This window comes from Sceloporus undulatus, chromosome 8 (assembly GCF_019175285.1).
Source record: "Sceloporus undulatus isolate JIND9_A2432 ecotype Alabama chromosome 8, SceUnd_v1.1, whole genome shotgun sequence".
NCBI lineage: Eukaryota > Metazoa > Chordata > Lepidosauria > Squamata > Phrynosomatidae > Sceloporus > Sceloporus undulatus.
The window spans coordinates 20,194,720-20,217,228 of NC_056529.1; the positions used below are offsets into that span (position 1 = coordinate 20,194,720).

Genomic DNA, 22,509 nt, shown 5'->3' on the forward strand with positions numbered 1-22,509 from the left:
GTCGGATGTTGATCACAGAGTTGCACTGGAGGACCTAGAGATTCCTAGGGAGGTGTCCTCTTAGGTAAAAACATGGCGTTTTTGTTATTTGTGGTTTTTCCATATTCACGGGGATCTTGTACCCCTAACCTTTGCGAATATGGAGGGAGAAGACATTCCTCTACAACAGACATGCTGCCTTAGAGAGGTGCATTTTATTTCAGGATATACAGGTTTGCTTTAAACTGACCTGGAGACTGGTAATAAAAAGCCCTTGTATGTTCTAGGTCCGGAGCTCCCTGGAAATGCTCCAGAATGTGGAAAACGCCACATAATAAACCCTCCAAATCTGTAAGGTTAGGAACAAAACCAGAGACTTTCTGGGTTTTCTAATCTGTCCAGATGGACCTTCAGATGAGTATAGTCTAAGAAATGGCATCCAGACAGCATCAGAAGTAGTCATTCTATGCCATGTTATTCCTGTTCGAAGAGATACAGTCCTTTTCTTCTTTGAATTTCTGGCTCCTAAAATCACTAGATTATTTCAGAGCAAATATTCAAGTGGTTTACTCTAGGAAATAAAGCATACACAAACAAAGAGCGAGCCGGTCGGTTGCTGGCTAGGAATGTGTAGGAATACAAAGCAGGCTTCCAAAGACTTCCAGCATTGTGTTTTCTTAGCAATTATGGCTTACGGCTGTTTGATAAACTCTCTCATGGACAACACTTCTTTTCTCTCTCAAGGCTTTCTAAGTCTAAAGGCAGGGTTGCAGTTGAACATTAAGAAAGGAAAAATAATGACCACATGTGATTGATACAACTTTGAAGTAGATGGTGAAGGCAGTAAAATAATTAAAGATTCTCCATGTATTGGAATGGAGACTGTAGTTAAGAAATCGGGACTAAGATTTGGAAGGGCAGCCATGACAGAACTAGATAAGACCATCAGATATAAAGATATATCATGGGATACCAAAGTCATTGTTGCCATTGTATTTCTGATTTGTCTATATGGTCATGAAAATGAGACGGTGAAGAAAGCCGATAGGAAGAGAATCAACCACAATACATTTTAGTCTCAGAATAAACTGGTGAGACATCCTTGGCTGAAAGTTCATGATAGTCCCAAAGCTACTCCACATTCTCCATGATGGAACTGAATTTGAACCCTGGTCTTCTCGGTTCAGCGTGCTCATTCCTTCTTTGCTGATCCATTCAGTAGCAAAGATTTTGTACCGATTCACACTGAAGGTGCTTTATTTCTAATACAAGGGGTGCCAAGGCTCATGCATGCCAGAAGTCACATTAATTCAATTCAACACGGACAGTCCAAGTTACTTCTCTGCTGTCCCACTTTCTCACCGGCTCTAAAAATGTCCCGGTTTCTCTCTCCAGCTCCCACTTTCCTCCTTCATCCACTGCCTACTTCACCTGCTGCAAATTGAGATCAAAATGTTAAAGTAGTTTGCAGTCAATGAACTTAGCAGGAGGGAGAAGAGGAGACAAAGTGTTACCTTTCCCAGTAGGTTTATAAGGAATTCATCTCTTTGTTTTCATGCTCTTAAACTTAGTGCATAAATGTTCATCTCTGCTTCTCTGCACAAAACAGGTTGTTCTGTATGTTCTTCCCCTGGCAAGATATGTTTGGTCACAGTCCGATGTTGCTTGGCTACATGATGTATCCCACATTTCATCTGTGAGATACTGGAAGGAACGGTAACTAAAGCAAGCTGGCTCCTAAACTTAGTAGATAAATAAATGTTCATCTCAGCTTTTCTGTATAAAATAGTAATTCCATGTATCCTTGGAGGGGATGCTAACTAAAGCAAGTATGTGAAGCTGTCACTCTTTGATGGTGCCCTAGGAAAGATTATTTGCACATACTTGGAGATGCACATATTACTTCGTATGCTTAAGACTCAACACTAGTCATAAGAGAGTTGTTGCTCAGAATAGAAAAAATGCAGCCATCATAGTCCAAAGGCTGAAGGATGCAAGGTCCCACATCTTCTATTTACAGCAGGAATTCAAGCAAATTGTTTATCCAAGTTCTAGATCAGGAATTGCTTCTCCACCAAGGTTTTCTCGGCTAGGTTTCTCCTTCCAAGTGCATCACGCAGCATCTGCAAGAGCTGAAACACAACGCATATGCATACTGTATTGCTTACGATGCACAATATGTCAGGGTTAGGCTTTTTTATCATCAACACTAAAGTCCTCTCCTTCCAAAAGAATCAGAAACATTTTGAGATGTAAAATAACAAGAATTAGGACCAGATACATTTTAAATGAGGGAAACTCCATCATGATAGTTGCTTGCCGCTTTTGATAGCTCTGTAGCAATGGATCAGGGGTTGAGAGGCAACCTAGGCCTGATTCCCACTACCTTTTAAACCAGATTGTGAATCCGTTTGAACCAGTTCAAATGACCCTGGTTCCCACTTGAACCGAATCCCTGAAGCAATTCAGGGAGAGGGACCATGTGCCAGACCCATTTAACCTGCATCTTTTTGACAGTGATTTTTTCCATGTCTTTTTGGATAAATCGATTCCGCACAAGCGTGAACCAGATGCAGACTGGAATCGATTTAAATTTGCCCTTCGGTCGGCTGGAGCGGGTCCATTTTGAACCGATTCATTTGTTAATGTGAACCACAAGTGGGTTGTTTTAGAGGGGGAAAATGCGATCGGGGCAATCGTAGTGGGAACCACGCTCCGCTGTCGAATCGATCCATCGATTCGGATAGCAAACCGCTTTTTTTAAAGTGGGAATGACGCCTTTGTTTTCACAGAGAAAAAATTCTATGAGGTCTTTATGGCACATGTTCACGTTTGGAAAATTAAATCCCACAGATTATTTACATGTTTAACACATTCATAAATGAGTGGCATCTAGCATTCCCAAATCCCAGGGCCTGGTCCCTCTTTCCCAGTCTTCAGGATGAGAGAGAAGAATCTCAGGGCAAGAGCATAATCTTGAAAAGAGTGTGTGTGTGTGTGTATTTCTTCCTCATTTGTTAGACTTGGCCCTTTTTATTTGAATGGAATACTCTGTGCAAAGTGTGGGTGACATGCTCAATGTATCTTGCATAAAGACATCACCAGGGTCCTTCACTCTGTGAAATGACAAGGGGCTATCCTTTGCTTTTGGACCCCAAATCTCAGCCCCTCAGATAATTCTGAGCTGGCATTGCAACTGTTGTCATCTCATTTTATGAGAACGGGAAATTTACACAACCCAAATGGCAGGACTTTTTTGTTCATGACACCCTGATTATTGAATTTATTCCTGGTCAAGATCCAGCAATCCACCCACGGTTTGGTTTGCAAACTAGCAGCTAACATATAAATCTATTTGCAGAAGCTTTGGAGGAATAAGTAAGTGTTTGGCTTGTCTTCTACTGCTTCTTGCTTGCATCGCTTTCATTATATTTTAGCATCCATGTGTGATTTACCATTTTACATAAGTTATCACAAACGAGACCAGAAAATTGCACATTAAAAGCCTAGTGTGGAAGCACCTCAAGTTTTCTCTCCCACGATGATCAAATAAATCCAATAAGTTGTGGCTGCACATAGTTAATGAAATCTCTCATCTTACCCTGTGCTTCTTTAGATAAATATTTTCAGAGCAGAATTATACGGTGTACAATATTAAATGAATATTATAATACATAACACAGGGATGCATTGAAAAACATTTTTCAATATCGTAGCTGCTTTGATGTATTTTTGTGATGCCTGATTGTTGTTGTTTTTTCTGGATTGGAATGCAGTCTTGGAGTTGAAAGGGGTTCGCTATCTTTCATGTGCATTGTGCATAATTTCAAGAACATTACGGGAGCGTGGCATTGCCTTGCGATTCCCTCCCAGAGTCACAAAGCCATGTTACCTTTTGCGCAACAAAGGTGACAACCGTTGCCAACACAAAGTCTTGTGCCCCCAAATCCACAGCCGAGAAGAGGAGGATGTCAAACAAGACCAGCGTCAGCTCATGGTTGTAGAAGAGCGTTCTGCTAAATAAGGATCGGTCATCTAAGCGGAAAGGAAAGGAACGCCTCTTTCAGAATACACCTTTTTGCCAACTAGGAGTTGTTGTTGTTTACTCCCGCTGCAACTATTCTGCTCCTAAACAGTTTGCACCCCCAAATGGACTCTGCGTATTGACTACTACAAGGTCTCCCCATCACAGAATCCCACAACCCAATTCCCATGGAAAGTACTTTGTACTTTGGGATACCGTTATACAAAATGTTTATGTCTCCTGGCTCCTGAAATTCCATGTCCAGGATGCGCTCCATCAAATACTTGTCTTTCACCACATAGTCCAGATCTTTGTATCTCTAGGGAAGGAATAGGTATAAAGAGTAAACAGAGAGGATTACAATTCATAATAATACAGTGGGCCCTTGATATCCACTGGGGTTTGGTTCCAGGACACCCCCCCCCCCAGACACCAAAATCTGTGGATCCTCAAATCCTATTAAATACAATGCCATAGCAAAATGGTGTCCCTTATATAAAATGGCAAAATCAAGGTTTACTATTTGGAATTTATACTTTTAAAAAATATATTTTCAAGCTGTGGATGATTGAATCCGTGGATAAAAGAATCCGTGGATAAAGAGGGCTGAGTGTATCTCACGAAAGGATGGGACAGATAAAAGTGCAGTCATGAGTAGTATTCAGAGACATACAGCCTTATTGCATTAAAAACGTACCCGAAAGCCAAACGCAGAGAAGCACATTTATTTTTCTGTCTCTACACGAAGTCAAAGCGGTTTTCTTCTCTTCCAGTAGCAAAAGCATGGGAGAGAGTAGTAAAAATGTCTCTTTTGCCAAGCGGATTTTTCCAGCTTGGCAAATGGGACACTTTTATGACCTTCCCTCACATTTCCACGACTGGAAGACAACAAATACAAAAGAATCTTTATTAGACCAGCACAGATAAAAAGGAGATACAGAATAAAGGAAGGTAAAAGCATAGATCAAAAACACTATTTAAGAAGAAAGAGAGCGAAAGTGATTTGATGTCATGCGGAGATAGAAAAATAAATGTGCTTCTCTCCGTTTTCCTGCTGGGTTTGTTTTTAATGCAATAAGACTCGTTGCTCTGTTAGTCTGGAATATCAGTATGCAAAGGGATCTTGATCAGTATTGGTCCGTTAGTCTGGAATATCAGTGTGCAAAGGGATCTTGTAGCACCTTTGTGATTTAACTGTGTATAGCATAAGCTTTTGGGAACCTACAGCATAAGCTTTTGGGGACTTAGGCTGTGCATCTGCACAGCAGAAATAATGCAGTTTGACACCACTTTAACTGCCATGGCTCTGCGCTGGGCCATTCAGACAGGGCCAGTGGACAATATTGGGCTAAGTGGACCAAGGATAAAACAGCTTTCTGGGTTCTTATTGCTCCATGCAGACTTTACAGAGGGCTAGCCCTGTTTGGATGTAAAGCAAACTCCACGTGTCAAACATCTGCTGGATAAAAAAAAGCACAAGGAGGATCCTAGATAAAGGCAGCATGAAACTCACATGTTCAAGGAAGGAAATCAGGAAGCGGTTCAAGGCATGATAGCCTTTTAGTCTCTGGCTGTGAAGGTCGGAGCGCACATGTTTGCCTCTGGGCACCTGCCACAGGCGGAAGATAAAGTTGAGAGATTTCAAAATTTTAGTCACTTGGCAGAGGATTGCCAAGAAATTGTTTTTTAACCTTTGGCAGCAAGTGTTTTGAATTCAATTTTCACCTGCTGCGCCAGAGCTCTCCTCCATGGCCAAACAGGGTTTTCAATTAGAAAAGAGGTGGATGGAGGAAAAACCAAAGGGTTGCAGACAGTGTTGCAGCTTTTACTGGAAGGAGCGAAGCTAAGGCAAGCTCAGCAAAGGTTTGCTTTTGATGGGAAAATGGTTTTGTGACATCTTAAGGATGGGAAAGTTTGGGTGTTGTTATAGGGTTCTGCCACACCAAAAATACCTTGGATTGCTCCGTTAAAATTTGGACTAAAGACCAGAGTGGATTTACTACTAGTGCTGCAGCATGCTTAACTAGAAAGTGTGTTTGCTTGTTTGGTTTTTAGTTTGCAAAAGCTTCTGCATTGGCTTGTCGTTGTTGTTGCTGCATGCCTTCACGTTATGGCAACCCTAAGTCAAACTTATCATGGAGTTTCTTGTTGGCAAGATTTATTCAGAGGATGTTTGCCATTGCTTCCTCTGAGGCTGAGAAAGTGTGACTTGCCTAAGGTCACCCAGTGGGTTTCCATGGTTGAGCAGGGACTCAAACCCTGGTCTGCAAAGTCATAGTCCAGTGCGCAAACCACTACAACATGCTGGCTATCTCCATTTTGGCAAATGGATGCCTCCGTACACAAATTTACCATATATTCTTGACTATAAGTCGACTTCAGGTATAAATGGATGGCAAGTTTTGGGGCCAAAATTATGGATTTTGCTATGACCCGTGGATAAATCCAGGGTGAAATTTAGGGGCATATTGCAAAGGATCTAAAGGATGAAGCAAAGCAAAACAATGTCAAAGAACTTACAAACTTCCAGCAGACATAACTTTGTGCTTACTCTTAAGGCTGGATGGATGAGAGAGTAGAGGCAGTCAGTGCTTCACATATTATACTCTTGCTTTTCGCCAGAAGATGGTTCCTTCTTTTAAATAAGAGTTAAAATGTAGTACTTACATTGATCCGTGGATAAGTCAACTCAGGTTTTTTGGGTCCATTTTTGGACCTACATTTCTTGACTTATACATGAGTATATACAGTAGCTCTGTCTCTCAGATCCAGGAGTAAGTAGATCATTCCTAAGTAAAATCTTCCCAGCCAAACAATAACTTTGACTAAAAGTTAACAGCAAAATATGATTAGAAAGCATACCTCCATTGAAGACTGGGTTATCCTGTCATACAATGTGCGGGTCTTGTCAGTGAGAAGTACCTCAAATGTTTGCACTTCAGAGTTGGCTTCCAAGCCTCTTAGAGGACAAAGATTTTCCTGTGGAGGGCACCAAGAAAAAGAGGAAAAATTAGGACACTACAGCAAGGATTATGTTTAAACTACCTCTGTGTGTGTGTGTGTTGTGTGCTTTCAAACCATTTCCAACTTATGGCGACCATACCATGGGGTTTTCCTGGAAAGATTTGTTCAGAAGAGGTTTGCATAATTTTGTGCATGGAACAAAGTCTGTGCACATTGCGCCATCCGAAACCAAAGGTGTCACTATCTCAGCCTCCCATGTAGACCACTTTGGATTTTGGAGTACAGTTGGCCCTCTGTTTTCACAGAGACCCGTTCCAGACCCCCCACAAAAATGGAGGCTCGCGCATATTCAAACCCCATAGACTTGAATGGGGCACATGCCTGTGCAAGCGCGGCGGGTGCACGCCCCATTGAAAATTGTGGAGGTCACCCCTCTGCAGATTTTTGAGATTGCAGATCCCAGATACGTTAGGAGGGGCGACTGTATTTCAGATTTTGGAACTGTAGGTAAGGGAGACTCAACCTGTATTAGGGAGTTAGGGACAAAGAGGAGTTTGTTTTTCCCTGCATCCTCCTCTTGTGGGACAGTAAACAGAGGACAGGAATACAAATGGAATGGCAAAGATTGCTGAATCAGAATGGTGAATAATGATTGGATTATGAGAGAACAGAGAAGAAGGGTTATAATTCAATCCACAAATACTACTCCTACAAATTCCCTCCAGATTCAGTTACACCATGGCCCTCCATCAGCTACAATTCTTACCTCCTCCTTCCTAAAGTAGGAATGGATGGTGTCCATGTCCACATCTGCATGTCCGTGGACACTTCGCCCATGGATGTAGAAACCATAGCATCTGTGAGTCAGGATGAATACAGACACCTACAAGGAAGGGAAAAGGAAACACGCTTAAGTCCTAAGGCCACTGGACACTGAAATTTCCAAGCTTGTCCGACAATCAAGACTGTTTATTAACAAAAATCAGGGGGAACCCCCAGTGCTCACATCTCTGACTGTAGGAACACAATAACTTCATGGATCAAAGAATGTTTGTTGTTGTTGCCGTGTGACGTCAAGTCGTTTCCGACTTATGGGGACCCCAAAGTGAATGCATCATGGGGTTTTCTTGGCATGTTCTTCAGAGGGGGCTTGCCATTGCCATCCTCTGAGGCAGAGAGAGTGTGACTTGTCCAGGATCACCCAGTGGGTTTCTGTGACCAAGCTGGGATTCGAACCCTGGTCTCCAGAGCCATAGTCCAACACTCAGATCACTACACCATGCTGGCTTTCATCAATATCATCAGCAAGGAAAGTACTGTGAAACTATAAAGGTTCACAAAAAAATGCACTAGAAGAAAAGGAAACTTCAGGAATCTGGCTTCTAACTCTAGGAGACTTGCCTGGCACTTCTTACTTAAATTTTAGGTGACAGATGTGCCATAATTTTGCTGCTGCTGCTGCTATTATTATTATTATTATTATTATTATTATTATTATTATTATTATTATTATTATTATTCTGCAGCAGGATGGACAGCTTAACCAAAAGGTTTATCTCTTTGTGCAAGGGTCAAAGGAAACTCACATTGCTCAAGGAACAAAGGTCAACAAACTGGTGGATCTTGTCTTCCACAAACCGCTCATAAAAGCCAACAGAAAACACCACCTGTAAGAAAAGCATGCTCTTATGGCCATGTGCCAAACAACCAAACATTCACTAAAACCTCCCTTTATCGTTCTTTGGCACCAATGGTCAACTTAAATGCCTGTTCCGTTTGTCCAAAGGTATCAATATCCCAGAGTGAGGGTGCATCTACACTGTAGAAATCCTGTAGTTTGACACCACTTTAAATGCTGTTGCTCCATGCTATGAATCTGTAGTTTTACAAGCCTTCTCTGCCAAAGAGGGCTGGTGCTTCACCAAACTGCAAATCCCAAGACTCTGTAGGATGGCTGGCAATTAAAATTGTGCCAAACTACATTATTTTTACAGTGTAGATGCACCCTTAGTCTACTTATTATTCTAAACTGTAGGAAATAATTGTTGGTTAGGACCCTCCACTACAATTTGCAACCTCTCTATTCAGATGAAATGTGCCCAGGGTTAAATTTTGCTGTCAGGTTGGTTTGGATTTGTGATGACCCAATGAATGGGAGACCTCCAAGCGACACCATTCTTAACAACCTTGCTAAGGTCTTGCAAACTCTGGAGTTGTGGCTTCCTTTCTCTATCCATAATGTGTCTTCCTCGTTTCCTACTGCCTTCCATCTTTCCAAGCCTTATCATCTTTCCTAAAGGATTATGTTTAAAGATACTTTCTGCAGAAATGTCTGAAAGCCTAGCCGTGTTTGTCCGCTTCGGCAAAAACAAGCAAGTGTGACACTTTACCCATTTATTATAGCATTTGTTGTGCACACAGATTAGACTAGATTCACTTCTTGGTTGGACTGGCATTGCAGAGTGGGATGCAGTATCATCAGACATCATGTGTCTTTCTTATGGGATCCTGAGCTATTTATTTTCCTCGTGAGCAGCTGCAGATTGGGAAGACCTTTTTTCTCAACACACAAAAGGGGTTCTTTGAAGGTGCCTCATTCTGTATGCAATACAAGCCTCCTCTCCCCTGTCGTTTGATCTACCTAAGTACACCTTCAAAAGGAGGAAAAGGACCTTTAATCTGATTCAACAGCAAGGCAATTTGAATATTTGCAGTTTGCCGTAAACACAGAGACATCTCCAACCTGCACAATCCACACAGCCAACCAAACTGAAGCAGCAATGCCAAACCGAAGGATGGGGCTCCATGGGGCCTGGTAGTCATTTGGATCTGGGTTCAGATTCACATTCAGGTCCCGCGATGCAAGGTTCTTCAGCCCCACTACCTAGAAATTTTAAATAAGTCATACAAAAAATTCCTTTAGCAGTGGTTTCAGCCCCTTTTAGGATGTCAACCTGCTGTGGTCCGTACCCCTGGCACCCTCTTAGTGTCGCCCGTCTGTGCCGTTGCTAAGATCTCTACAGAAGGCTATGTACACACTTTGGCTTTGAGCATCTTCTCTTTCTCAGGGTCACAGATCCAGTGTTATAACTTTACATCCGCAGCAGATGCTTCTTCCTTCTTGGCCTCATTCCCACTTACAAATAAATTGCTTTGGGATACAAGTCGATAGATCAATTTGACAGTGGAGCGTAGTTCACACTACATTCGCCCCGATTGCATTTTTCCTCCTGTAAAATAACCCACTTGTTGCTCACATTGATGAATGAATCGATTCAAAATAGACCCACTCCAGCCGACCGAAGGGCAAATTTAAATCGATTCCAATCCGCATCTTGTTCACACTTGTGCGGAATCGATTTTTCGAAAAAGATACGGGGAAAAATCACCATCAGAGAGTTTCAGGTTAAATGGGTCTAGCACAGTGGTTCTCAACTTTCCTAATACTACGACCCTTTAATACAGTTCCTCATGTTGTGGTGACCCCCAACCATAAAGTTATTTGTGTCTTCCAATGGAAATATGTGTTTTCCGATGGTCTTAGGTGACCCCTATGAAAGGGTCATTCAACTCCCAAAGGGGTTGTGACCCACAGGTTGAGAACCACTGGTCTAGCACATGGCCACCCCTCTCCAAACCACTTCAGCAATTCGGTTCAAGTGAGAACCAGGGTCCTTTAAACCGCTTCAAACTGGGTTGCAAACTGCTTTAAAACGTAGTGGGAATGAAGCCTTCATCTCTCATTCACCTCCAAAAGCAACAAAACAGCGAACAACTGAAGCGAAGGGCTGACTTTCCGGTGAGTCTGGATCTCGTTCCACTCGTTGGCTATCAGAAAAGTCCTCCAGGCGCTCACAGAGGAAGCTGCCCCCTGATTTCCTAAAGCAAGGAGAAGGAAAAACACACAATGAAGCAGAAACGATCCGCTTTATTTGAAGACTCCATGCGGATTCCTTATCAGATTCCTGGCAAAGTGCAAAGCGCAACGCCTCTGGGTTTCCTCGACCCCTCACTTATGTTAACTTCCCTCTCCCGATATGAAATCGTTACAAGCCGCTTCTTGGAACAGGCACCTGCTGGTTTCCCAGAAGCGCCAAGGCCCTTGAAGTGATTTGCCAACCCTAATTAAACAAGCAAGGACTGTGCAACAGCTGCGCGGCGGGCTCTGTGTAGGTAACACTGACCTCATTTTCTTTTCCCCAAGAGGAAAAAAAGCTTTTGATCTCCAAAAGCATCCTCTAGCTAGCCTGGCAGCAAGCGCACGGCATCAGGAGCACCGTGCTCCACTCTGCAATGCGCGAGGAAGCTCCTATTGTTGCACAAATAGCACGTTTTGCCTCTACACCACCTCAACTTTTCCTAATGCAAAACATGAAGACTTCATGGGAAATTCAGTGTTCTCTACAGCTGTATATACTCATGCATAAGTCTAGAAATTTTAGTCAACAAATTGATGCAAAAAACATTGGTCGACTTACCCCATGGGTCAATGTAAGTAATGCACTTTTTAACTCTTATATATATATATAAAGGAACCATCCCTTTTCTCTGAATAGAGTGGTAAAAGGCAAGAGCTCTTAGTCCATTCTGGGAGCAGCAGAAAGAAGCATGGATCCCCTCTACTCTCTCATCCAACCAGCCTTTAGGATGAGCACAAACAGTTTTGCCTGCCAGAATTTTCTTTGGCATCATTTTCCTTTGCATGACACTTTACATCCTTTGTTACATGCTCCTAAGTTTTACCCTCGAATTATTTTTGGGTCATATAAAAATCCATAATTTTGGCCCCAAAACCTGCTCTCGACTTATACATGAGGTCGACTTATACTTGAGTATATGCTGTACATAGGAGCCTATGGCTTCTCAAAGGAAGGAGACATACTGGATTCCAAGGAAACATCTTCTCTGACTTGCAAATGGACATTAAATTTCCTTGACTTTGAAAATCTACCAGTGACCGCATGGTCAAAAAAGGGAAAGATGCCAGCCTGCAGATAGCCCTCTCTACCATCTGACCAGAAAGAGCAAATCCAAGCCTATATGAGTAGCATCTTCCATTTCTTTCTCCTGTTTGCCTGATGAAGAAGCCAGTGTGACTTGGAAAGCTTGCAACATGCAATTATGCATTTCGGTTGACCCAGTAAAGGTATCATTGTTTGGATGTTATGTTTTGCCAGAACAATAGAAGACTTGGCTCAGCTCTTTAAATTAAAGTTTCAGTGCATGACCTGGGAAGCATTTATAGAAGATGCAAAAGGCAGGGCATGAATCATCCTAGCCAACCAGGGATTTCTGTTTGGAGCACTGCAGCCTGGCAATTTTCCCCAGACCAGGGTGACCCAATGTCCTCCTTTTCCCAGGCATGCCCTACATTTCAACCTTATGTCCAGGAGGAATTTCAAAATGTCCTCCATGTTGAGCATGACTAAGAAGCATGAATTTGTAGTTATATGAGTATTTTTACCTTTTATTAGGCAATGTTCTCCTCTCGAATACCATACATTTTGCAGTGCCTTGTCCTCCTTTGCGGTTAGGACATCTGGTCACCTTGCCCCAGACAGGGCTACTCCCTCCCTACCTCTACCTTCTGATATCTCTATGGATTCGTGTTCAAATTCCAAACATGTTTTCAAGAGTTGTTAGAGGCAAACATTAGGCAAGGAGAAGCATAAATAGAAAGTGAAGTTAGAAGGAGCAAGTCCTTCCTTTGGAAAAAAAGTATGAATTTATTATATTGAAATGTAGATGTAATTTCCCTGTAGTTTTGCACACAGTCCCATGTGTGCATTTATTGCCCTTGTGATTTGGCACAAACACTTGCTCACTATTTGCTGTCAGCGGCCCTGCATTCATTTCCCCGGTTTTGTGGGTTCAACAAACAGTTTTCCTACCTCTGTAAGACTTGCTTTTTGCAAATTGCTATTCTTGTGTTGTAGGCAACCGCAAAGAGGAAACCTTACCCAAAATGCAAACCAGAAAACAAAGGCAAAGAGTAACCTGTGGATGCTTGGACTGTTTGTCTTGCCTTTGGCTTCTCCCAATCGATCAGGAAGATGGAGACTGTTGTCTGGGTTATCAGAATATGTATGATGTTCACACTCTGGAACAAAAACACAAACCAAGGATTATATCTCAATGGCAGAACAATAGATTTTGCTAAGCAGAAAGCATGAGAAAATTGTTATTTGGAAGTACAGCTTCCATAACTCTGTAGTCCGGTGTATCTCAAGCTATCAGATGGAGGAGAACCACGATTATTTTTAGCTAATTAATCAAGCACCACATCGCTGTCGTTTTTCTTTCCTGGAAACTCTCCAGGGACCAATGCTCGATAAGCCATGGATCAGCACCAGTCCATGGACCACCGCTTTGAGTAACACTACTCTAACCAACACAGCCATTGACTGAGTTTCGGGGAACCATACTTCCAAAAGAAAGTTATCTTCCAAAGCTCTGCTCTTAAGGTCCAAGTCTATCAAAGCTCTTTACCTTCAGCACAAAGGCACACAACAAGTAGACGATGAAATTGGTTTCGATTTGGCTACCAGCAGCGGGAAGCATCATTTCGACGGCAGAAACTTGTTGACCCTGGAGAGAAAAATGTTAAAACAAGGGTGGGCAAACTTGTTTGGTGAAATTTGGGGGCAACTGTGCCCCAAAATCACACAGGAAGCCTTTCAAATGCATGAAAACATCCAATAAGAATAAGAATACCATCCCACCCTATAAAGATCCCAAGACCCTGTATTACTACAAAATATCTCTTTTCTTCTGCAGTCCCTCTCAAAATGGCAATGGGAAGTGACACAACATCACTTTCTGTTGTCATTTTGAGAAGAATTGCAGAGGGAAATGGAAGGATCTAAGGCTGCTTTGGGAAAAGTTGCCCCAAAGAGGACATTAGGAAGGGAAGTTGCCCACTCCTGGATTAAAATAAGTACAAAATACTAAAAGCAAATAAATAGATGATTATTTGGGATTATTTGCTGGCTGCCTCCAGCAAATCATTCTCCAGCAAATCAATAACAACAACAGCAACAAAAACCTCTGCAAGTAGAGTGTTGTGTTGTCCCTGGTTTATCCCAGAAAGAACTGATGGTGTACACAACAACATCTCAGAGTATGCAAGAAGAACTTTAGAAGAAGAACACACAGAAGAACTTTAGGCCTGAAATGTACTTACCTTGAAAACAATGAGCCAATAAATGCCAATTCCAAGTGTGACCACGAAAAAGACGTTCGCCAAAGATCCAGCAAAGAAGGCAAAGAATTTCAGTATGATCTGACGAGGAAAATGAAATCATATAAACTTTTTTTCCCAAAAAGAACAAATCAAGATCTCCTTGAAGTCAGAAAGGAATTGAATTATGATTGTAAGCCTTGTACTACTTGCACCAAACAGTCAAGCAAGGCGTCCTCATGCACTGCAGGTACCATTTCTCTTAAGTAAGAATTGGAAGGGAAACCACACACCATTCTTTGGAAAAAGATTTGACCCAATTCCTAACATGTTAGATACAAAGGGAAATCTCTCCTGCTCCTTACCATAAAATTTACATTTGGAAGTCGAGATCTCCGGACCCAAGTGCCGGTCTCCAGGAAGGCAGAGAGGAGTGCAAGAAACCCCAGGACTCCAAATGCAATCTGCCAAGACAGAGAGCAGAGAGAAAGAGAGAGAATGAAAAGGTAGCACACCTTCCATTATTTCACACATGAAAACTGGGACTCCTTTGGCCAAGCAAAAATCAGAAAGCTGTATCTTATGTGAAAAGAAAGCTGAAAAGTAGCTGCTTTCTCGGTGCCTCTTTGCATGCCACTGTAGCACTTCCATTCTCTTATGGAGGGAACTGACTGTAAAAGTGTGTCTTTTCTCACACTGGAAAAAATCAGTTTGACAAAAGGTGCACTTTTACAGATCGTCTATTGGCATTCTTTTCTCATGTGATAAGGCAGAGAGTGTGGTCATGATGGCAAAAGTTATTAACAAAGAAGAACACACAACTTTGGAGAGGCTGTGGCGGTTTGCTTTTGCTGAGTCTGCAGGGAAGGGCAAGCCTCTCTTCTTTCCCCTGCTGAGTTATTGGATGTGAGCTACTTTTGCATCTTGAACTCAGTTTGCAGCAATTGAAGCAAGCCAAGGACAAAGGGGGAAGTGGGGAGAAGAGAGAGGAAACAGGGACATTTTGAAAGCAGCTGTTTCTGACTTATGGCGACCATAAGGTAAACTTATCATGGGGTTTCTTGGCAGGTTTATTGCTTGAGGGGGTATGTCATTACCATCTCCTGAGTCAGAGAGAGTGCCATCGGGATGCTGTTAGATGGAAACAACTTGGAGACATTCAACAAAGCAAATTAAGCCTGAATTCTCTCTAGAAGCCAAGATGGCTAAGCTGAGAATATCATATCATGAGAAGACATGACTCACTACAAAAGACAGTAATGCTTGGCAAGGTAAAAGAGTGTAAGAAAAGAGGAAGACAGATGGATAGACTCAGTTAAGAAAGCCACAGCCTTAAATCTGCAACATCTGAGAAGGGCTACTGATAACAGAGGGACTTGGAGATCTCTCCTTCATAGGGTCGCCATAAGTTGAAGTCAACTTGACAGCAGCTAACAACCACAAATGGCAGTCTTAAAGATTTATTATAGGTCACACTGACCTATAATTTTATTTTATCTTGCATAGCAAAGCCAACCATGAGTCATATAGATTAAACATGTCTACCTTTTGGGAAACGTTCCATGAGTGTTACTCACATCGGTGGCTTGCTGAGCTGTTCCAGGGCTCTGAATATAAGAGACTGAAAATGACACCTGCAAAGAAATAATACTCTCAATAATCAAACTCGCAACCTTGTGGCAGCACTACTGGCATTTAACTGCTGCACCCCCAGGGCTCAGGATTCAAGCATGCATGGTTTGAAAATATTAAATATATACACCGTATATACTTGACTATAAGTCAACTTCATGTATAAGTTGAGGGCAATTTTGGGGCCAAAATTATGGATTTTGCCATGACCAGTGGATAAGTCAAGGGTAAAACTTAGGCGCATGCAACAAAGGATCTAAAGGATGAAGCAAAGCAAAACAATGTCAAAGAGTTTACAATGTCAAAGAGCTTAAGTCTGGATGAATGAGAGAATACAGAGGATAAGTGCTTCCAGGACAGATTATACTCTTGCTTTTCACCAGGACATGGTTCCTTCTTTTAAATAAGAGTACAGTACTTATATTGACCTGTGAATAAGTCGACTCGGGTTTTTGGGGTCAATTTTTTGACCTAAATTTCTAGACTTATGTATATTCAAGGTTTGCTTTTTGGCATTTATATCTATATTGTATATTACTGTATATACTCATCGATAATATACAATACATATAAATACCAAAAAGCAAACCTTGATTTTTGTCATTTTGTAGAAGGAACACCACGTTACTATGCCCACTGAATAAATGGTAGTTCATAGATTTTGGTATCCTGAAACCAAACCCCAGCGGATACCAAGAGCCCCTTGTATTTGGAGGATTCAGGCTATTGAAACAGTTTGGATATTCTGGTTTGCGTCAATCTGGGCACTGAGGCAGGTGAAACAGGAGCTGTTGGTTTCAGCTTTGTCGATATCCCAGCAGCACCAAACCTGGTACTCATTAACACCTGCTGAAGCGACAGCTGCTGGAAGCCTGGAGGGAAGGAGAAACTTGGAGAAGAAGAAAAATACCCAACCAGCCAGCCTTGTCATTTCAGCTGCTGATGCTGATGCGCACATGCATTTGTCCCTCTCCAGCTGTGAGGGATGGACTGGGGACGGGGAGCAGGGCCAGATTAGTGGCGCAGTTGCTCCAGATCTCCTTCACTGGCCATGGGCTCAGAGGTGAAAGAAAAGGGGACACTTTGCTTTCTCTTCTTCCCTGGCCAGTTCTTGGATCTCCTGCTATTTCTTTTATCACCAACCTTTCTGTGTGCTAGCTCTCATGCAAACTGGCCAAATGTATCGGGAGATCATGTTTTTTTTACTCTTGTAATTACCGTTTCTCTGTTTCCAAGACCAGCTGTGCCTGGTTGTTCTTCTACCCATCAGAGGCCACAGTAATGTCAATGGGAGTCAAGAAATATGGCAGTTTGGCACCACTTTAAGGGCTGTAGCATCACCGTATAGTTTTACAAGCTGGCTTGGCCTTTTGATAATGTCCCTAGTGTTGGAAGAGACCCCAAGGGCCAAGCAGTCCAACCCCATTCTGCCATGCAGGAAATCACAATCAAAGCATCCCTGGCAGATGGCCATCCAGCCTCTGCTTAAAGACCTCCAAAGAAGGAGACTCCACTACACTCCGAGGAAGGAGTGTGTTCCACTTTTGAAATAACAGCATACACAACATTATTTCACCCGCCTCGACAACTCCTCCCACCCTTCCTCTTGGTGCATCTACAATGTAGAATTAATGCAGTTTGACGCCACTTTAAGAGCCGCTGCTCCATCCTATTGGAATCCTAGGATTTGTAGTTTTATAAGGTCTTTTGCCTTCTCTGCCCAAAGAATGCAGGGGGGGGGCTGCTGTGCTTCAATATAGAAATGTATTTGCAATTGCTATTTAGCCCTTCTCTAGCAAAGAGTGCTGGTGTCTCACCAAACTATGAATCTCAGGATTCTGTAGGATGGAGCCACGGCAGTCAACAAGGCTCCATGGCACCCTAACATGGCTACTTCTTTGAAGACTACTACCTGGGGCAGGATATAATGGCACAATGTAAATATTATAAAGGGAAAACCAGCAAGCCATCAAGCCACCCAGCTAGCCATGGATGAGAAAGCAAGTCATTTTATGGCACACATCCACATATACCCAATGCTTGCCTGAGTGACTCCTGTGGCGTCTCGTGTTGCATATTTCACTGTCAACAGGAAAGGAGGGTGGTTTCCAGGAATATTAGTTGGCAGATGTATGCTGTATCAAGCCAGGGAAAAATTAAAAGAAAAGAAAAGGACGATGATGTGGAGGACACCGTAACTACTAAGTCATTCTGTTCCAGAGTATAAGGCTTAGTGGTCTGATGCTCAATGCCATGCCTATAAACAAGGGGACCAGATGCCCTAACCATAAAGGAGGACAAGGCACCACAAAATGAAGAAAAATGCAAGTCATTACAAAATTACAAAAACACTCATATAAATATTAATTCATGCTTCTTAGCCATGCTCAAAGTGGAGGACATTTTGGGATTCCTCCTGGACAGAAGGTTGAAATGTAAGACATGTCCTGGAAAAGGAAGAAGTCTGGCCACCCTGCCTATAAAAGCTGATTGAGGAATATGTTGTGTATGCACTTAACTACAATGGGATTATTCAGTGCTGACTTTTCTCTAAAGGGGAGTTAACCATGCCATCTACAAGGAACATGGCACTGAGCATCAAACCACTGAGCTTTGTAACTCAGAAAAAGTAACTAGTTAGGGGAAATGAAGGATGGAGCTTAAGATATAGGACAGGTGAACCCTGGTTTGGGAACTAGGAGTCTTAGTAGACCACAAGCTGAACATAAGCCATCAGTGTGATGTGGAGCCCATTGGGTTTACATGGCCAAGCAGGGATTTGAACCCTGGTCTCCAGAGTCATAGTCCTGTGCTCCAACCACTATGCCATGCTGGCTCCCCCTATAAATGAGAGGCCTGATTTCCATTACCTTTTAAATCAAATTGCAAATCCATTTGAACTGGTTGAAATAACCCTGATTCCCACTTAAACAAAATCACTAAAGCAATTCCGAGAGCCATGCTCCAGACCCATTTAACCCATGTCTTTTTTGATAAATCAATTCCGCATAAGTGTGAACCAGATGTGGATCAACATCAATTTAAATTTGCCCTTTGGCCGGCTGGAGCGGGTCCATTTTGAATCAGTTCATTCGTGAAGAAGGTGAACCACAAGTGGATTATTTTAGAGGGGAAAAATGCGATCAGGGCAAAAGTAGTGGGTACTATGCTCTGCTGTCTAATCAATCTATCGATTCAGATCGGAGATCAATTTATCTGTTAAGTGGGAATGAGGCCATAAATTCCCATATTTACTTATTCCTGCATTTCTATGCTGCCCAATAACCATAGCCATCTAGGAAGTCCAGACAAGGGAAGTAGAAAGGATAAATACAATGAAACAATATTTTGTAGTCCTAGCACACTACCACTTCCGCACATTAATTCTGTTTGCTTTGTGCTAGTTTTACCTGAGGAGCAATTCCGCTGCCAGCGTAACAGATGCTGGGGTATTTGTCAGGTTGTATTTTCTGCCCGAGAGCCCATCAACGAGAAAGAGTCTTCTGAGCATCTGCGGATTCGAGGATGCTGGAAAAAACACAGGTGAAGGGAAAGGGATTTGTTTCTTAAAGCTAAAGAGTCAGCATTGGCTCTAGCTAGCCAGAGGAAAAGGAGGAGACACAAGACCTGAGCCAGTGTGCAAAGGGCTAAGCCAAATAATTTTTAAGATGAAGCAATATTGATTTTGCCGCACTCAGAACTGATTGACATTTTGGAGCCGCAAGAATTAAATCAGGCTCAGGATTTCAATCTGCTGCTCTGGAATCTAGATTTCCAAGGCTACCAGTATCCTTGGTCAATGCATCTAGTACAGCAGTTTCCAAACTTCTGTCTTCCGGCCATTTTAAATGTCCTCAGATCCCAGAATTCCTGACCATTGGCTATGCTGGCTAGGATTTCTGGGACTTAAAAGTCCAAGACAATTGGAGGGTCAAAGCTAAGAACCACTGATCTAGAACAGTGGCTCTCAAATGGAGGGCATGAGAGTTGCTCAAAGGGGGTGAGAGACTTGAAGGCTCTGATCCCTCTTCATCCTCTTCTTCCCAAACATCTTTATATGTAAAATGTACAATTACAGTTCCTAGAATTCCACTCTTGGCAATTAAAGCTGTGCCAAACCAGATTATTTCTGCATTGTGGGTGCCAGAAGGTAAAGGAGAGGAAAAGAGTCAAGGACACATATTACATCAGGGCAGAGCAAAGGAAAGAAAATATGGAGAAGCAAGACGTTGTGAGAGTTACAATAGCCAGCACTTTTTATCCCAAAAACAGGAGACAGGTTCTCACCTTGGCCATTTGTCCTTATGGCCGGATTATTCACAGGGACCTGCCACAACCGGGTATCCCCCTTCTCATCTTCAAACTGCAAGAACAGCTCATAAAATATGGGCTCAGGAACACGTCGCAGAAGGTCAGAGACTTCGACAGTGCACTAAGATAAAGGAGACAGAATAGAAACCAAATTTCCTTCAGCACGGTGCCTTTTGGATGTACTGAAGTGCCATTGGGGCTCACAGGTGTCCCTTACCATCAGGGATGTCCCTTATTTGAGGTCCCAAAAGCTTGTTTCTTATAAGATGTCCCTTATTAGAAGAGGTGTCCCTCCTTTGAGGTCCAGAAAGCTTGATCCTTATAGGACTGGCAAGTGTCCCTTATTTTTAGGGATGTCCCTTATTTGAGGTCCAAAAATAGGACCGGCAACTGTCCCTTATTATTCGGGATGTCCCTTATTTGAGGTTCAAAAAGGTTCATAAAGCTTGTCCCTTATAGGGCTGGCAAGTGCCCCTTATTATTAGGGAGATCCCTTATTTGAGGTCTAGAATGCTTGTCCCTTATAGGACTGGCATGTGTCCCTTATTATAAGAGATGTGTCGTATTTGAAACCTGGTCCATTATAGGGCTGTCATGTGTCCCTTACTGTATTTGAGGTCCAGAAAGTTTGTCCCTTATCAGGTTGGTAAGGGCCCCTTATTATAAGAGGTGTCTCTCATTTGAAAACTTGTCCATTATAGAGCTGGCAGGTGTCCCTATTATTTGAGGTCCAGAAAGCTTGTCCCTTATTAGAAGGAGTGTCCCTTATTTGAAGGATGGAAAGCCTTATAAACTGAAGAAGATGGCCCCAAATCCTTAATTGGGGGGGGGGGATGTGAACTCTTTATAAAGACAGAAATGTGTGCCCCATGTAATTTATGAATGTGGACAATGTGTTAATTTTAGAGACATGCACACCTAAGTTGAACAAAATCAATATTTTCATTTGGCATCTAGGCAGAACTCAAACTTGTTAATGCTGCCTTCCAATACATCAAGCCTCCATGTCATCAGTTTCACCTGACTCTTCTTGCTGTTCTGAAAACCCAGAAATACTAGCTGCAATGGTTATCGTCCCCCAGCCTAAAGCATGCGCATACTTACAGACCGACTGTATGACGTTCCAACCACAAAGGCTGCATCCAGTACATTTTGGCTGCCTGGGCAAAGCTAAAAAGAAGAGTACAAGTCTGTGATGGAGGTATAATGAAGGAAGAAATGGCATGCACTTGGTGAAATGGATGGCAACTGTTTATTGCCTGGTTATTCATGGGTTGATGCCACCTCCATTGCTTTTCAACATGGCGTCATGTGAAAAGCTTTAGTGCAATTGCACGATATTCATGGGCTCTTCCCAGGACAATGGCCATTTAATCGCAACGTCATGTGAAAATCTTAATTACGAATGCACAATTTTCATGGGATAATCCTCATTTATACGTCCAATTGTCCCTGTGTGATAAAGTCCTAAGTCACACTGGTAACAACAACACTGGCACTCTCTATGAAGGACCGAAGGTGGTCACCTCACCTGCAGCGTCTCCCCTCGCACATCTTCCCAGCCTAGGAACTTCCCTCGCGCATCGTATTTTATAACCTTCAAGTCGATCTGCAGAGAAGGAGAAGTGGGATATTCCTGTTCTCGGTCAGTTGCGCACATGTTTTAAGAAGATCCTCCCTTCTCCTTTGGTTTGCAAAATTAGACCAGATAATCTTTTAGCTCAATAAGTAGAACAGAAGCCCAGCAATGATGTCCACAACCTCTAAGAGAAGTTTAAAATGTAGTGATGCAAATTCATTTCTCCAGAAAAACTATGACCAATTAAGTGTATCTGAATTTGCTTTTGCAGTCTCTCCAACTGTGCTGACCCAGACACCATACCCTTAAACTGTCCTAATTTGGGTTAATTCTCTGCTGTTCCACCTTTTCAGCAGCTTTAAAAAAGTCCCGGTTTTTCCCTCTTTCGCTCCCTCAGCCCCAAACCAACCCTCCTTTTCCAGTCTCTGTGTGCACTACACAAACACACACAGAGGGAGAAGGTGTCTATCTGAGGCTGTTTTGACTTGCCTTTGACGTCTTCTTAAAAGCCATGGCAGGGAAGGGTCTTCCAGTGTTATCATACCATAACTTCGGAAGGTTTTGGCTTCTGTAAAAAAGTCCAGTGGTGTTTCACCCGAAAATGGCCATGAACCCAGACAGAGAGACCTGGAAGCTGCCCACTGCCACACACTGAACCCACGTCTAAGTAGACCTTTTGGGATCGCACTGCAAAGATTTCTCAAAAGTCAAGGTTTTCTGTTGGTGTAACCCTTTTTAATTATGAGGGTAATCCAATGGATGGGGACTTTCCAACCCAGTTTGGTGCTGCATTTGCTAGGGATACGCACTGCTGCCTTGTCACCTTCCATTAGTCCTCCA

At 42.6% G+C, this 22,509-nt stretch overlaps 1 protein-coding gene across 1 annotated transcript; it reads right to left on the minus strand.

Moving 5' to 3' along the window:
* Positions 1 to 80: 80 nt before the first annotated feature.
* On the minus strand, positions 81 to 21,750 carry LOC121914394 (meckelin-like). The gene is made up of 19 exons (XM_042437785.1): positions 21,622 to 21,750; positions 20,067 to 20,211; positions 19,190 to 19,307; positions 16,534 to 16,651; positions 15,725 to 15,781; positions 14,513 to 14,611; positions 14,151 to 14,249; positions 13,457 to 13,555; positions 12,965 to 13,067; positions 10,716 to 10,846; positions 9,711 to 9,851; positions 8,554 to 8,634; positions 7,734 to 7,850; positions 6,841 to 6,982; positions 6,437 to 6,482; positions 5,517 to 5,694; positions 4,220 to 4,322; positions 3,872 to 4,014; positions 81 to 2,111 (listed from the first exon to the last, which is right to left on the minus strand). Exons 1-19 carry the CDS (start codon positions 21,748 to 21,750, stop codon positions 2,031 to 2,033), a joined length of 2,130 nt encoding a protein of 709 aa, XP_042293719.1. The 3' UTR covers positions 81 to 2,030.
* Positions 21,751 to 22,509: the final 759 nt, after the last annotated feature.

Coding starts and splice junctions, on each gene's coding strand:
- LOC121914394 (XM_042437785.1), bottom strand. CDS start 21,750: ATGTGCGCAACTGACCGAGAACAGGAATATCCCACTTCTCCTTCTCTG. Junction 15,782..16,533: donor GCCTCAGTGCCCAGATTGAC/GCAAACCAGAAT, acceptor ATTTCTTTGCAG/GTGTCATTTTCAGTCTCTTA. Junction 7,851..8,553: donor ACCTTTGTTCCTTGAGCAAT/GTGAGTTTCCTT, acceptor CCTTCCTTGTAG/GTGTCTGTATTCATCCTGAC.